Source organism: Watersipora subatra, chromosome 3 (assembly GCF_963576615.1).
Source record: "Watersipora subatra chromosome 3, tzWatSuba1.1, whole genome shotgun sequence".
Taxonomy (NCBI): Eukaryota; Metazoa; Bryozoa; class Gymnolaemata; order Cheilostomatida; family Watersiporidae; genus Watersipora; species Watersipora subatra.
In genome coordinates, this window is record NC_088710.1 from 7,013,187 (window position 1) to 7,028,488 (window position 15,302).

General features: G+C 34.9%; 1 protein-coding gene across 1 annotated transcript; it reads right to left on the minus strand.

The window, feature by feature from the left end:
- Positions 1–2,924: 2,924 nt before the first annotated feature.
- LOC137390290 (perilipin-4-like) lies at positions 2,925–3,851 on the minus strand. Its single transcript, XM_068076625.1, has one exon. It carries the CDS (start codon positions 3,849–3,851, stop codon positions 2,925–2,927), a length of 927 nt encoding a protein of 308 aa, XP_067932726.1.
- Between the last annotated feature and the right edge of the window lie 11,451 nt (positions 3,852–15,302).

The window sequence follows — 15,302 nt, forward strand, 5'->3', positions numbered from 1 at the left end:
ACTTACTGAGTTTTTATTAAACAATGAAAAATGATGCTCTTAGAAATTGGTAAAACTTAATTTTTGGCAGCAAACAACTGTATTGATGAAGGGTTGTCAAAAATTAAACTTTGGCCATGAAACTTACATAACAGGTTCTTTTATATTTTTGCAGTTTTATTAATTTTGGGTGGCTATGCTGTATAATTATTATGATGGAAATAGTCAAAGTTCTTTATTACAACAATTCTATGATTAAATGAAATTTGCTGATATGGTTAAATGGTATGTGTGCATTACTGTAAATGTATTATAATTATTACTAAGAATCCTTTTTAAAACAAAAACTAAGATTTAAGTTAATAAACTAGCTTTCATTGCCATTATACTTTTTTTATATCTCTCTTTATTTTTTTCATCCAGTTCTACCCTCTCTATCCGCTGCGCCCACTCTGAGCCCAATTTCTCTCTTTTCCTTTTCTTCGTTCTATTCCGTTTAACTCTTTTTGATTGTATTTTATTGGGCTGATTTTATTAGCATTGATCAGAACATATATCCTAAAATAGACTGAGAAATGATCTGAAAATTTCAATCTTTTAAACAACCCGTACCTAAAATCTCTCAGATCATAACTATTATGCTACAGATTCATAACTCTATGCTGCATATTCATCATTTCAGTAATGCCAAAAAGTCAACAAATGAATGTATGACAAGGCTAGACACCTGCTACAGTGATGTCAAAAAAGAGAATGAGTATATCAAAGACCAAACGTATCATTAATTGATGACCATCGATTTCAATGAAGTTTAGTGACCCTAAAACACTAAGTCTGAACAAACTTGTAGTTGGATAAGAAGATGTACAAATTTGATTGTTAATACGTTTAATTTCAACGATAAATAAATACACATGTTGGCTTCCTATGATAAATCTATTTATTGACTTATCATAATAAATCAATTCACTCGGAGCAGCATGTCACATGTTTAGTATACTACATGGTTGGTTTTATGCCTTATATATTGTGGAAAATTATTTGCTATTTCACCGTTTAAAAAAATTGTCTCGAAATAGAATGATGATAATTTCAATTACAAAATTGTTAAGACAAATAGTAGTACAATTAACTACTCATAGAGATGAACAAAATGAGTTGGATTTTTTATTTTTAATTAAGTTGTCATTTTAATAAGCAATGATTTCCTTTTTAGTTAAAAAAGTTTTTAATTCAGTGTAACTGAACAGTTTAATAGTCAAGTTTAATATTGAAACACTGAGACCATATTTCAGTATACATCATAGTTAAACGCTGGTCTTTCAATGATTGTATTAAAGTCTAGTGTTTTATAAACTTTCAGTAATATCAATGGCCAATATGCTTTCTATGTTATTATTCAATGTTATTTGTAAAACTTACTGATTATAAAATTGTTTGAAAAAAAATTCTTTGCTAAAAATACGTTGAAAATATTTGCAAAAATATCAAAAATTGACTTGTACGTCATTGCTGACATCTATAAAGCAGTTCCGATAAGGAGATGGCTGACGGATGAGTAAGGAGACACCACAGATGAAATATTAATGGAAAGCTCCAGACTAGCAAAAGGTTAAGTCTTAATAACATCCGGAACTAGTTTAAGAGTTGTCAGATAAGGTTGTTAGGTACTTAAAAGATGGTGACACAAAATCACTCATGAAAAAACAGATGTAGTTGCTCCCTCTTATTGCTTCTCTATTATTTGAAATTGATATTAAAGATCTTCGCAGACTTACTCTCAAAGGTTTTGCATTCACATATGATGCTGTCTGTAAGTAATCATAAAGAAATGTAAACACGTTAGCACTATTTGTAATAAAGTAACCAAGTCTCTGAACGAACTTTAGTTTTTTTACATATTATATTTAATAAAATTCTGCCAATAATTCTAATTTGTTTGTCTATCTTTTGCTAATATAATAATGGCAGAAGCATTTATTATAATCTGGTTCCAACATATGTCACTTATGATATATTTTTTTTGTGTGCAAAAATGAACATCCCAAATAATTGCAAATCTGTATTACATTCCAAAATATGTCATTCAATGGCCTGATATTTCCATAACTTTACATCCTCTGACTGCATATTTTAAATGCTTCTTTTATCTCAAATTTAAGTTTCAGGATTTTTCTTTGTACATGTACAGTGATGTGCAAATTTATGGCAACCCTCTGAACAGTCTGACAAGCGTCACGTTTCATCGGTATTTTTTGTGCTTAAAATCAAAAAAACTAGGCAATGTTATACATCATTTTGCCCAGAAGTTTGTGAGCAACTCAAAGATGCATTTGAATTCTGGCACATTTCAACTCCTTTTTCATTACTAAAAAATATACCTCTGATGGTGGAAAACTTGTCGCTATAGTGAAAGTGCTCAAATTGGTTTAGCATTGAACATTGCTCAATTGAGGAAAACTTACAAACTAAACTCTTGGTTCAAGTGATGGTGGCCCTGAAAAAGGCCATTGTGTTTTAAGTTGAGGTCTAGTACTTTGTTGGCTAGCCTTTATTTCTGTTGACAGCACGACACCGCCTTGGCAGGCCGCCGAGGAGGTGGGATGCTTCACAGTAGGCTAAATACACCGAAGCTTGAACTTTGTACCTGGTCTCCTCCTCAAATAGTTATTTTCAGCGAGTTTTTGTGGAGTTAAGGTTGATAAAACACTGAAAAGTACTCTATGCCACTGTTCTCCGGTCCAAGAGTAATGAATCTTGGCCCATGCCAAACGTGTCTTCCTCTGCTTTTCTGAAAGCAGGGCCTTCCGTCTTGCTTTACATCCTCTCAATCCATTTTCAATCAGTCTTCTCCTCACTAATGAAGATGAGGGTTTTGCTCCAGTAGACTCTCTTCATTTTTGTCGCAGGTCAGTGCTGGTTTTCTTTCTGTCAGAAAGTGAAAGTCACACCAGACTGCAGTTGTCTCTGGTAGAGCTTTGGCGTTTTTGCCCTCTGCCTTTATGATCATCTTTTGTGCTTGTCGACTTCCATCTGTTGACATTGCCAGCAACACTTGTCATGGAACATCGAACATTGCCAGCAACACTTGTCATGGAACATCGAACATTGCCAGCAACACTTGTCATGGAACATCGAACATTGCCAGCAACACTTGTCATGGAACATCGAACATTGCCAGCAACACTTGTCATGGAACATCGAACACTGCCAGCAACACTTGTCATGGAACATCGAACATTGCCAGCAACACTTGTCATGGAACATCGAACATTGCCAGCAACACTTGTCATGGAACATCGAACATTGCCAGCAACACTTGTCATGGAACATCGAACATTGCCAGCAACACTTGCCATGGAACATTGAACATTGCCAGCAACACTTGCCATGGAACATTGAACATTGCCAGCAACACTTGTCATGGAACATCGAACATTGCCAGCAACACTTTTCATGTAACATCGAACATTGCCAGCAACACTTGTCATGGAACATCGAACATTGCCAGCAACACTTGTCACGGAACATCGAACATTGCCAGCAACACTTGTCATGGAACATCGAACATTGCCAGCAACACTTTTCATGGAACATCGAACATTGCCAGGAACACTTGTCATGGAACATCGAACATTGCCAGCAACACTTGCCATGGAACATCGAACATTGCCAGCAACACTTGCCATGGAACATCGAACATTGCTAGCAACACTTTTCATGGAACATCGAACATTGCCAGCAACACTTGTCATGGAACATCGAACATTGCCAGCAACACTTGCCATGGAACATCGAACATTGCCAGCAACACTTGTCATGGAACATCGAACATTGCCAGCAACACTTGTCATGGAACATCGAACCTCCATGGAACATGGAGGTTCGATGTTCCATAAAAAGTGTTGCTGGCAATGTTCGATGTTCCATGAAAACCTCCATGGAACATCTAACATTGAAATATATATATATATATATAAATATTTATTTACATTCTTTTTTTACATTTAAAAGTTTCTTTTAACTTTTGAAGTTTATAATATAAGCTTTTACAGTTTGTTTCATTATCGTAATTATTTCAATTTGCATTTTTAAAAGTTTTTAAATATTGTTTTGTAGGTTTAAACATTATTCATTTTCCTATCACATCTTACAACAAACACTTGTAAAATTATCTGTAAGATTTACTGTACTATCATGTCAGATTACAAACATAAATTATTCCTGACTCTCGTATATTTACATTTATGTATATTAATTTACATTCTTTTATTACATGTATAAATTTCTTTTAACTTTTGAAGTTTATAAAACCAGTTTAAACACAGGCTTTAAATACCATTTAAATATTGCGTTTTAAGTTTAAACATTATTCATTTTTCTACCACTGTTATTATCACTTAGTTTGTTTTTAATTTTTATTATTAATATTAGTTTTTTATTTAACTATACTTGACTGAGGCTGTTCCTATAATATTTTTACTACAACATAATACTATATTCTGTCATATTTTTTTAATTAATCTATTCAATACGTGTATTCTCAGAAGTTACCCATTATTTAATGTCTCCAAAGAAAAGAACCTGCAATGATTCGTCAGAGAGAAGGGAAGAAAAACATGGAAAACAGCATGAGAAAAGGTGCTGCTAAAGATTTGGAACCTGAACAGCAAAAAATGAATGCTTAGCAACGGCCAGAGAAAAAACATCACATCTTCGAGCATCAAAGACTGATCAGGGGCGTCAACTAAGACGAGCAAATAATCACAAGAGCGTGACAGCAAAAAAATTCCTAGAGACTGATGAACAACTTGCAAAAAGACAAGAGTGTAATTGAGAGAGGATTGCAACTGTAACATTCTTAAAGGCCGATGAACAACGTGAAAAAAGACAAACTTGTGATCAAGATAGAATCGCAACTGTATGATCTTTGGACACAGGGAAACAACATCAATAGAGGCAAGCATGTGAGCGAGATAGGGTTGCTGCAAGAAGATGTACATCTTGGCAGTAAATGTTTAACGCAGCATTTTTTCTCACTGCTCCTTTAGCTATGAGACTAATCTTTATTGCTAGGTTTGAAAATATGTATACAATATGTCACTATTGCTAAGCACCCAAGTGGGAAGACGAAGCTACAGGCATGTGTTGCGCCAATGGAAAAGTCAAAATACCAGTAATTTCTGAGCCCCATGAGCCATTTAAACAATTATTGCTTGGAGATAGAGCAACTTCGTAATACTTTTTTCAATATTTGCAAGTATAACGATTGTTTTCCAATGACATCTTTTAGAGCTTGGAGAAAATTCGCGAGCTAGGTTTTGTGCCCACTTTTGAAGTACGAGAACAGATTTATCATTTGCACGAATCGCTCTTTCACCTGAACATGAAAGCAACAAGTTAGCTTTTGCAAATTTTCTGCTTGGGAAATTCTAATAAAGAATTGAATCACAGATGTCAGCATGTTTTAGGTGTCAAGCGTAGCATTGTCCAGAATTTGCAAAAGTTTTTTCTCCGTTGCCGCAACTACGTTCAAGAATTTAAAATATCGATGGAAAGTCTAGCAGATGGCAGTTTAAAATTTGTGATTCGTGCAGATAGGCGACCAGCTAGAGAACGTGAACAGAGATATAATGCACCGGGATTAGATGAACCAGCAATTGTTATTGGAGGATAGGACTTTGAAAAGAAAAATATTGTGTTACACAAGCAACAGTATAGACTTACAAGTTTCTAAAACGCATATTTCCTACAATGCGCTACAGACCCAACCACATAATGGCAAGGAAAAAGTGGATATTGTCGCACAATTAGGCAGGTGGACCCAAACACAGGTTATAAAGTACAAAGAAAAACAGTATTTGCCTTGGATTTTTAGATTTGTTTGCAACACAGAACCAAACCTTACATTTGATCAGACTTTAGTTTATGGGAAGGTTTTAGAAGCTGCGGATAGTGAGCATGAAGCAATCTTTCTTTTGGACACTCTCTGCGGAACTAGTAAAACTTTCTTGCTCAATATTTTGCTTGTTAATCACATCTAACCGGCAAGTCGCACCGGCATTCACAGCTTTATGTATAGCCGCTGCATTGCTGGAAGGTGGGAAAACACCTCATTCTATGTTTACACTACCATTGGACATAGCTCGCCTAAAGACTACTGTTTGCAACATTTGTAAAGGTACTGGATTGGCTCAATTACTACAGACCACAAAACTGATTGTTTGGGCATGATTGCGCAATGTCACATAAGGCAACATTGGGAGCTCTGGATTGCACAATTAAAGACCTTTATAACAGTGACAAACTTACATGGGTGGTGTATGTTTACTTCTTGCTGGCTATCTTCGTCAGACTGTACTGGTCATACCTAGAAGAACTCCAGCTGATGAACTCAGCTTGCATGAAAGACTCTTATATATGACCTGTGTAAAAGTTTGTTAACTAGCAACAATATGAGAGTGCATCTGAGGGGGATGACGCTTCTGGGGAGTTTTTTGCCTGGCTTTTAAATATCGGTGATGGAAAGCTACCAGTTAACAATGGGTCAATCTTTCTTTTTAAAAATTGCCGATTTATTGTAGACCCAGAAGACAATTTACTACAAAAAGTGTACTCCAATATTCACGAAAACCATCTTCGGCACCAATGGCTGACAGAAATAGTAATTCTGGCACCTAAAAAGGACACTGTTGACTCCATAAATGAACTACTTATTGAAAAGATTTCTAGGGCTACGACTTCATTCCTTAGCATTTACTGTGTTGTTGAAAAAAATGACTGTCAATAACCCTACATAACTCGTAAATTATTTACAGCCTGTCAGTATGCCTCCTTGTAATCTTCAACTATACGTTGGTGCCCCAGTTATGCTTTTTCAAAATTTGGATTTACCTGAACCTTTTAATGGAACAAGAATGATCATCGAAAGTCTATCACTCAATCTTGTTTGTGCAACGCTGCTTACTGGAAGTGAGATGGGTAAGAAAACTTTTCTTCTTAGAATATCACCAATCTCGACAAATGTGCTGTTTCAATTTAAATGTATTCAGATTCTTGTTCCATTTTCATTTGCTTTGACTATCAACAAATCCCTAGGTCAATCACTAAAATTGTCGGCATTCCCCTCCTAACACTTTGCTTTTCACATAGACAGTTGTATGTAGCGCTATCCTGAGTAAGCAGTAAAAATGGCCTATACATTTTCTTGCCATTCGGTCAGACAAAGAACATTGTTTACCCTTAAGGGCTTCTGTGATACACTGACGGTACGCCTGGTGAATTTTCAAAAAGGTCTTCTGCAGCAACAGTAACTTTTCATTGTTATTATTCATCCAACTTATTCAATGTTTTTTAGTTTATTTGTTCTTGTATCACATTTTTATCAATTTATATTTTTTTGCAATTATTTTGGTAGAGCATACTTTATTTTACCATGGCTTGCTGACTATTTTATGATTAAATACTTTAATTGGTGCCTTAGTTTTTGTGTAAATCATTTCGATCTGCACAAACTGCCGTTCTCATGAAATGTCTTAGAGAATTTCTATTTCCAATGACATGTAATGAACTTCATGTACAACAATCAAATTTTTGAGATATTAAATGTTGTATACATTTTCGGTAGTTTATATGCCTACTGGGAAACCCAAAACCTTAAAAATGGATAATGCACTATTTGTCCACTTCTTGGGTGGTGTGGAAATGACTTATGTTCACAAATATTACAAAACTTCAATTTTCCCTGAGCAACGCAGGGTAGTACAACTAGTATATGAATATAATCATCACAGGTGCGATGCTTGCAGCAGATATGTTGGCAAGTGATTCAGCCATGATACCACTACCACAAAAGAACTTTATAGCAAGGAAGTTCACTACTACCGCTCCTGTAAAAAGTTTTGCTGTATAGCGTATAAACAAACTGTTTTACTACAATTAAAGTTAGTAAGTTGAGCCACGCTATATAATATGTGCTGTGCAAAGCGAAATCTGCTTTTTTTCGAACCTGTTTCAGCATGATAAGCACGATCTGAACACTGTGCTATATCTTGTAGTTTATGTTAGATTAATAATGATCTGTTGATGGTCTGTAATGCCCTGTGTGCTGTCAGTACATTCTATACTTGTGGACGTAAAATTGAACACTGTATTTCTTAATTTAAGTGTTAATAGATTACTCTTTCGATGATTTTGGTTTTGTGGCTTTGAGGATTTTTCAATACCACCCATTACTTTGTGTTTGCTCTACTGTTTAGCTCTATGTGTAAATCTATGAGCCTTTTAAAATAGGATTGGCTCATCATCATGACATTGTTGCCCCTCAATTGCTAGAACTACATTATTAATCCTTTGCCCACATCTTCATGCACTTGTTTCTTCATCTGTCTTTGATTAGTAGAAGAGTCTTGACTAGCAGAAATGAGTTTATTTATACTTCTGATTTGTGTTGATAAAGTAGATTTAAAAAGTTGCTTTCTTTTTGCTATCTCACTTTGTTTTTGCCATCTTTGAATTTTATGAGCAATATCTACATTGTAATGGTAAGTTTTTATTTGGTAATTCTATTTCAATTCTGAAGAAATGTTTGCAAAAATAGAGAAAGTTTTGAATAAAGGTTAGAACTGCATTTGTTGATTAGTCTTTAATTATTCACCTCTGCATTCAAGATAAATGTTCCCTCTTGCTCAAGTTTGATGATTAGTCATCGCACAATTTTTCCTCAGGGATCCCACTTGCATTTCATTTCAAGTTTACAGATTAAAAGTTGACTTGCAACAAAATTCACATTACAGTTATTTGAAATCAAAAGATTCACCATGTCTTACTCTGTTGTGTTGTAGGTGCAAAATATGTGGAAATGTGATTACAAGCTCTTAAAAGCTAAAAAAAGAAAAGCCGCCATAGATTGGAATCTCTTTATTTCTCTGACGCAATCATGAAATTTGGTTATTGTCTTGTCACGTGATGTTCTCACGTGAATTGAAAAGCCAATAAAAAGCTCAATATAAAACTTATCATAGCATTAGTTTATGACAAACACTTCGGGTTTTACTGAAGACCCCGTATTAAATATAAACATAAATATAAAAACTTTTTATCATAAACCATAAGCTATGACTTTCATTAGTGTTGTATGTAGTGCAGCAGAGTTCAATTCACAATCCTCTGATATGAAATTACAGCCGCTGGGTCATGTTAGCAAACGAAAATATCATTGAGCTTTTATAAAGCGACTAGTGAATACATACAGTACACATTTTCTAACCTTCAAGTGGTTTAGGTTTAACTAAACTAGCATCAGCATGTGCAGGTGTCAGTCTAGATCTCTGGATCTGTTACTTTTTCTTGTTCCACTTCATCTGGTTCTTGAAGCTGCTCTTGAAATTGACTTAAACTGCAGTAGAATTTAGAAAGCTACACATATTGACTGTCAGACAAGCAACTTGCCACTAATAAATGGTGGGTTTAAGTAGACATCACACTATATTCATATTATATCATCATACTAGATCGTTAAGTCATAGACTCAAAGTCAGTATGTAGATGAACTGTGACCACACCATCATATTCATATGTCTAACATAGGTTTAACATACTAGGAGACACTGGTGATAGATTCCAATGATGATGATTAGTTGTGGTATGGCTGATAACTTACTCTGACTCAGTCAGACTAAGTTATCAGCCATACCTGACTCTGCTTTATTTCATCTACTCAGTCACTGACTTAGTCAGTCTGAGCAAGAATACTTGGTCTGAGTAGAAGAACTAGTAGTATTAAGTAAGTGCTGTGAGTGTAATATAAATTAAATTATTATTAAAACATTTAATTTACATTATAATTTATTTGAATGTTTGTTGTATAAATAATAGTAAAATCGTAATCGCTGTAAGAATATTGCAGTCTGCTACAAAACCATGTGATGGCAAGAAAAAACAATAAAAAAACACTAAGCTGCTGCTTTGTTTTCTCAAAAATTCATGAGAGTTTGTGCATTTCTTGTAGGTGCCATGGTGCTGATTCCAGTGACATAATATTCACATTATTAGGCTGACTTGCTATGGTTCTCAGAGCCATCTTCAGCTTTTACATTTAATTTATCATAACTCAGTTTTTTGGGATGTGAAATCAATGGGAACTACGCATATTGCGTAACATTGTGTGATTGTCTCTAGGAAACAACTAGCAAATGGCAGCCTCCGTGAAAACTAACTTTTTTCTCACAATTTTTTTTAACTATTTTTTATTATCGTTCCTCACCGATTTTGAGACAACAAAATAAGGGGGTGCCAGGCATAAATGGCCCTTTACAAATCTATGGCCTTGAACTATTTACTCGACTATTAAGTAAGTGCTGTTAGTGTAATATAAATTAAATAATTGTTGAAACATTTAATTTACATTATAACTGCTAACTGCCAGCGGCTAACTGTCATCCTTTTCTCTTTTGTTTTACTATTGCTGTATAGCATAATTTAAAAAAATATATTTGGAATGAAATTATTGCCAAGGAGTAATATCAAAATGCTGCAACTTGAATGCAACAGGAGATATCAGTAATGAAGGAAACAGGCCGCCAAGCGCAGAGTGATGTCATTTTCGCACATATTTTTCATCTGAGTGTTTTACCTGCAATCAAGTTTTGTCAGTTCATATCTTGAAACACCCTGGTGGCCAAACTACCTAAAACCTCAAAAACAGTTGCAACTGATAGAAAAATATCGATGATTTCTGAGAAAATCTACTAAAGCTTTTTCTAAGTTAAATTTTATATCTTGATTATACAGTATTTGGCCGAAGCTTGGATAGACCCAAATTAGGTCAGTGAAATCTATGGCTGCTTATACAAGTGTGCCTGATGTATTTTCATGACGAGTTTATGTGGCTGCTGCCTTTTTGTAATAAACAGGCCACGTAGTAGACTATTTGTGTGTGATAGAATGATGCTAGCAGATTTTCAAACTTGTTCAACATTGTGATTGTTCTAGTGATCTATTTGCGAAGCTGCCATTTTCTGGATAGTTGTTCACCAACTCATTAGGCTAGAAGCAAGTTCATATCCTCAGAGCGTGGAAGCAACTTTAATCTTCATATATTCATTGGATGATATTTAATAGAGCAGGCATAAGAATAAATGAACTAGGTAATGGAATAAAGAGAGCCTCACATAGGAGAACTTTGTCAAAATTTTATGTGCTTGAGAACTTGTGCATTTTATATTATTACTATGCCATGCACTAGTGCTAGTGCAGTGCCTAGTGCACCTTACTGTCGTCTAGCCAGCAAATAGTGCAGTGCGCTCAATACTCACTAGTGGCCCCAAGCCTGACTGAGGCCTATTTACAAAAGCCTGAGAGGTTCATTACAATTGTATTGAATTCGTCTCAACAACTCGCATTGTTGAGTCATGCATATAACGATACTGAATGCTGGATGAGGTTTGCTGGTGAATCAAAATATCAGAGAACTTCTCATGTCGTGAGGAGTCTTACACGACCTGAAGAAACCAAAGGTGAGAAGATAGCAAACTCATAATTATCCTTCATCCAGCTTTCAATGATTAGCCCAATGATTAACCAATCAAAACGTAAATGGATTCCTCTGCATTCTCTTAATCAAACCATTCATCTGCCAAAAAATGCAGATCGTTGTTTGATTATCGTTTGTTGGTGTGTGCTATTACAGTAACCAACGGTAAAATTTGAATATAATCACAAGAGGTAAGATGTTTGCAGCAAATAAGTTGGAAATAATTCAGACATGATAACACTATTGCAAAGGAATTGTATAACAAAGGAAGTTCACTACAACCGCTCCTGTAAAAAGAATTGCGTCATACAGTGCATACATAAACTGTTTCTACCACAATTAAAAGTAGTAAGTTGAGCCGTACTATATGGTATACAGTGTGCAGAGTGAAACTTAATCTTTCAAAAACATGTTTCAGTATAACAAGTGCAGTCTTATGTCTTGCCCCTAATTAAATAATATATTATTTTTATTTGCCCAAGTTTTCTTCAGATATGATAGGTAAGTTTTATAACTAAACCATTAACCACAATGGAGTTACATAATTCAAACTCAAAGAAATCAAGTCAAATATTTTGAATTAACCAAAGTTTGAATTAGAGAAATCGTGCTATATCTTGTATTTTACATTAGAATAATAATGTGCTGTTGTTGATCTGTTACTTGTTGTGTCTTCTCAATGCATTCTATACTTGTGCAAGTAGAATTCAATACTGTTTTTTCAATATAAGTGTTAATGATTAACTTTTTTAATCATTTTTAATGGGTTTTTAAAACTACCCATTATTTTTGATCGCTCCTCTATTTAGCTCTTGAAAAAGCGTATTAGCCTTTTCGAGTAGGATCGGCCCATTCACAGTCACATTGTTGCCCTACAATTGCTTGAACCAAGTTAGTAATGCTTCGTCAACATTTTCATGCATTGGTTTCTTTGTCCATTTTATTTTTGATTAGCAGAGGCCTCGGCTAGCAGAAATAATCTTATCTTTATTCTTGAAGATAAGATTGCATCAAATTTTAGTTGATTTCAACAAACAATATCAATGTTTTTCTATCATTTGAGATGTTGTTTGTAGTTTTAGAGGATCTCACTGTCTAAATATTTGAGGATTAAAATCGACAAAAATTGATCATGGTAAAAGTGCTAAAAAAAAGATGTGCCAAAACTTGCTCAAAATGATGTATATAGTAAGACAGCCTGTCTCTATCTCTCGTATTCACACCGGCTATTGCGATAAAGGTCCAGTCCTATGTGTCTCTATTGGCATATATTTTATTTTGCATTTGCCCATGATTGCTAGAATAAAATGCTAAATCTAGCTACAGATGCATTACTATAAATGTCTCAAATGCCTCAAAAAAAGATAATTAAAAATTTGTCATATTAGTTTTCTCTAAATCCTGTGTAAACATCTGAGTACCGACTATGGTTCTGCTGATCTACGGTGATAAGGTCATTGAATTAACTTACTATCTCCTATTGATGAGGCCTATTATGAGGCCTTTGTATCAGCTAAGCTCTCAGTTGCTACCCACACAGGAAACTAGTTACTAAATAAAATAAGCCAGCCGCATCTTTGAAAATAATATGTTCGAAAATATGGCGAAACCAACTGCATCCCTAAAATGTATAGTCAGCATTAACTAGTCATTATTAGTATCAATTTGTAGAAAAAAGTTCACTGATCACATGTGATTAGTTGATTCAAGTACAAAACAAATGGTATTTTGAGTTGACCAAACTAGTGAACTCAAAACAACGTCAATTTCTTTGAAATCAATTAACTCACCGCTTTTGGCAAAGGGTTAATAAAGCCATTTTTGCACCTGGTTGGCGGTTTGTGGTTTGGACTCACCTGTTTTCACTTAGTAGTGTTTAGCATAAAAATTTTAGAGTAGCTCTTAATATTAGGTCTGTTGGAATCGACTCGAGCTACGCAAAAGTACCTGTTAATACAGCTCTGATTACCTTTGGAGATCTATCTATCAGACAAGATTTTAGCACAAGTGGCAGCGGGGTGATGATGTCATCAATATGTTCCGTAAACCATGTTTTGCATTATCTTCAACATTATTACTTTATTATATAAATTTTACAAGCCAAAAAGTTTCCATTTCAGAAAAATGTTTTTATTAAAGCATCCATCCGAGTCGTGGTCACTCACATAGTTTCAGCTCATATAATAGGGCAAATTACTCTACTGCAATAAACTCAAACAAAACATACCATGGTTTGTGCAAGGCACAATCATGTCTTTCTTTCCCGTGTATGGCAGTTTCAACACCGACACAACAGCACCGCTGGTGATGCCACATAAACATCCTCTAATCAATAAAACAAATGTAATAAATATATGTCATTCATAAATATGTCGTTTTAATGTGTATCTACTGAAAGCTTCTAATTTGGGAGTTATATAGATTAAGATCAATCACTTTTCCTCAATTTCTACAAGTGAGAAGTGAACATAAATTCTGATCATAAATCTAGTTTACTAGCTAAAACTGCCAAAGGAAATTCGATGCAGATATTTTAGCTAGGTGAGACAATAAAAAAGTTACGAAACGATGATTCGTGATAATAAAAAGTTATAATTTTATTAATTAGTAAATGTGTTCATGAGTAGGCCTACTAAAATTTTTACTTCAAGTTTAGTATATATATACATAGGAGACTCAAAGTTAAAGATAGATTTACCTCCATTCTTCAATCTTCCTCTGCAGCTTCATGCTGCTGACGCTTGTCAGCTTCAACCATAAGCTCTCTGCCCCAATCTTTAACCACTTGATGCTTAGAAAACTCTGAGACATCTTCGATAGAACCGGAAACGTTACAATTTTGTTGTTCGTCAATAAAACGGGTCGACGAAGCATGCAAGCATCTAGTAGTTTGGTAAATTTCCTGATGACGAGAATCTTCGATATCATGGACAATGCGTTTTACAAGCGATAGCATTTATTATGACCTATATAAAAATTTCTTGCTGATGATTAGCTAAAGGAGAGATGGTATATTTACCGCTCACCGACTCTTTCATATTCGCTCACTATACTCGTACTGATTAAAGCACTTGAATCTGATTGTTTCAAAAAGTGATCTCATTCAAACGCTTATATCTCTGGACGGGGCTCGTCTACAAAGAGAAAACTGACATCAAATTATAACTGATTTTTTAGCCTTATATTGGTTTTAATTTCATTTAAACAACCTCAATGGTGCATTTATGTCTTTTAAAGTAAACTACATTTTCAGCTATTCGTTTTAGATTAGTCAGCATTCACAAATTTTTATATGCAATTATGAAATACAGTATTCAAACAATTTAACCTTTGTTTTTCTAGTAATTTGTGGGCATACTTAAAATAATTCACATTTCAAACTGAATTGAAACAGCTGGACTGCCTGAAGTTGACTTCCTATTTGAAAGGACTCGCTACTTAAAATGGAATCTAAGAATGAAAACAAACAAGAAACCGGAGAAGAAGCACTTCGTAGAACGTAAGCCAAAAACTAACACTGTGATTAAAATATATCATGTCAATTGTGTTGGATCCTGCGACCAACACGTAGAGGTGACTAGGTCGGCTTATTCTACCGGTCTGCATTCACCCTTCACCGGGGCTGTGTGCGGGTTGCCCGTGACCAACACGCGGAGGCGACTAGGTCGACTTACACCACCGGTCAACATCAACCACCTTGCACAAGGGATTGCTCCCAGAGTGGTTTTTGTTTTAGGTCGACAAGGTCGACCGGAGGTCGACGGGGTCGACAATGCTTCTATGAATTTAT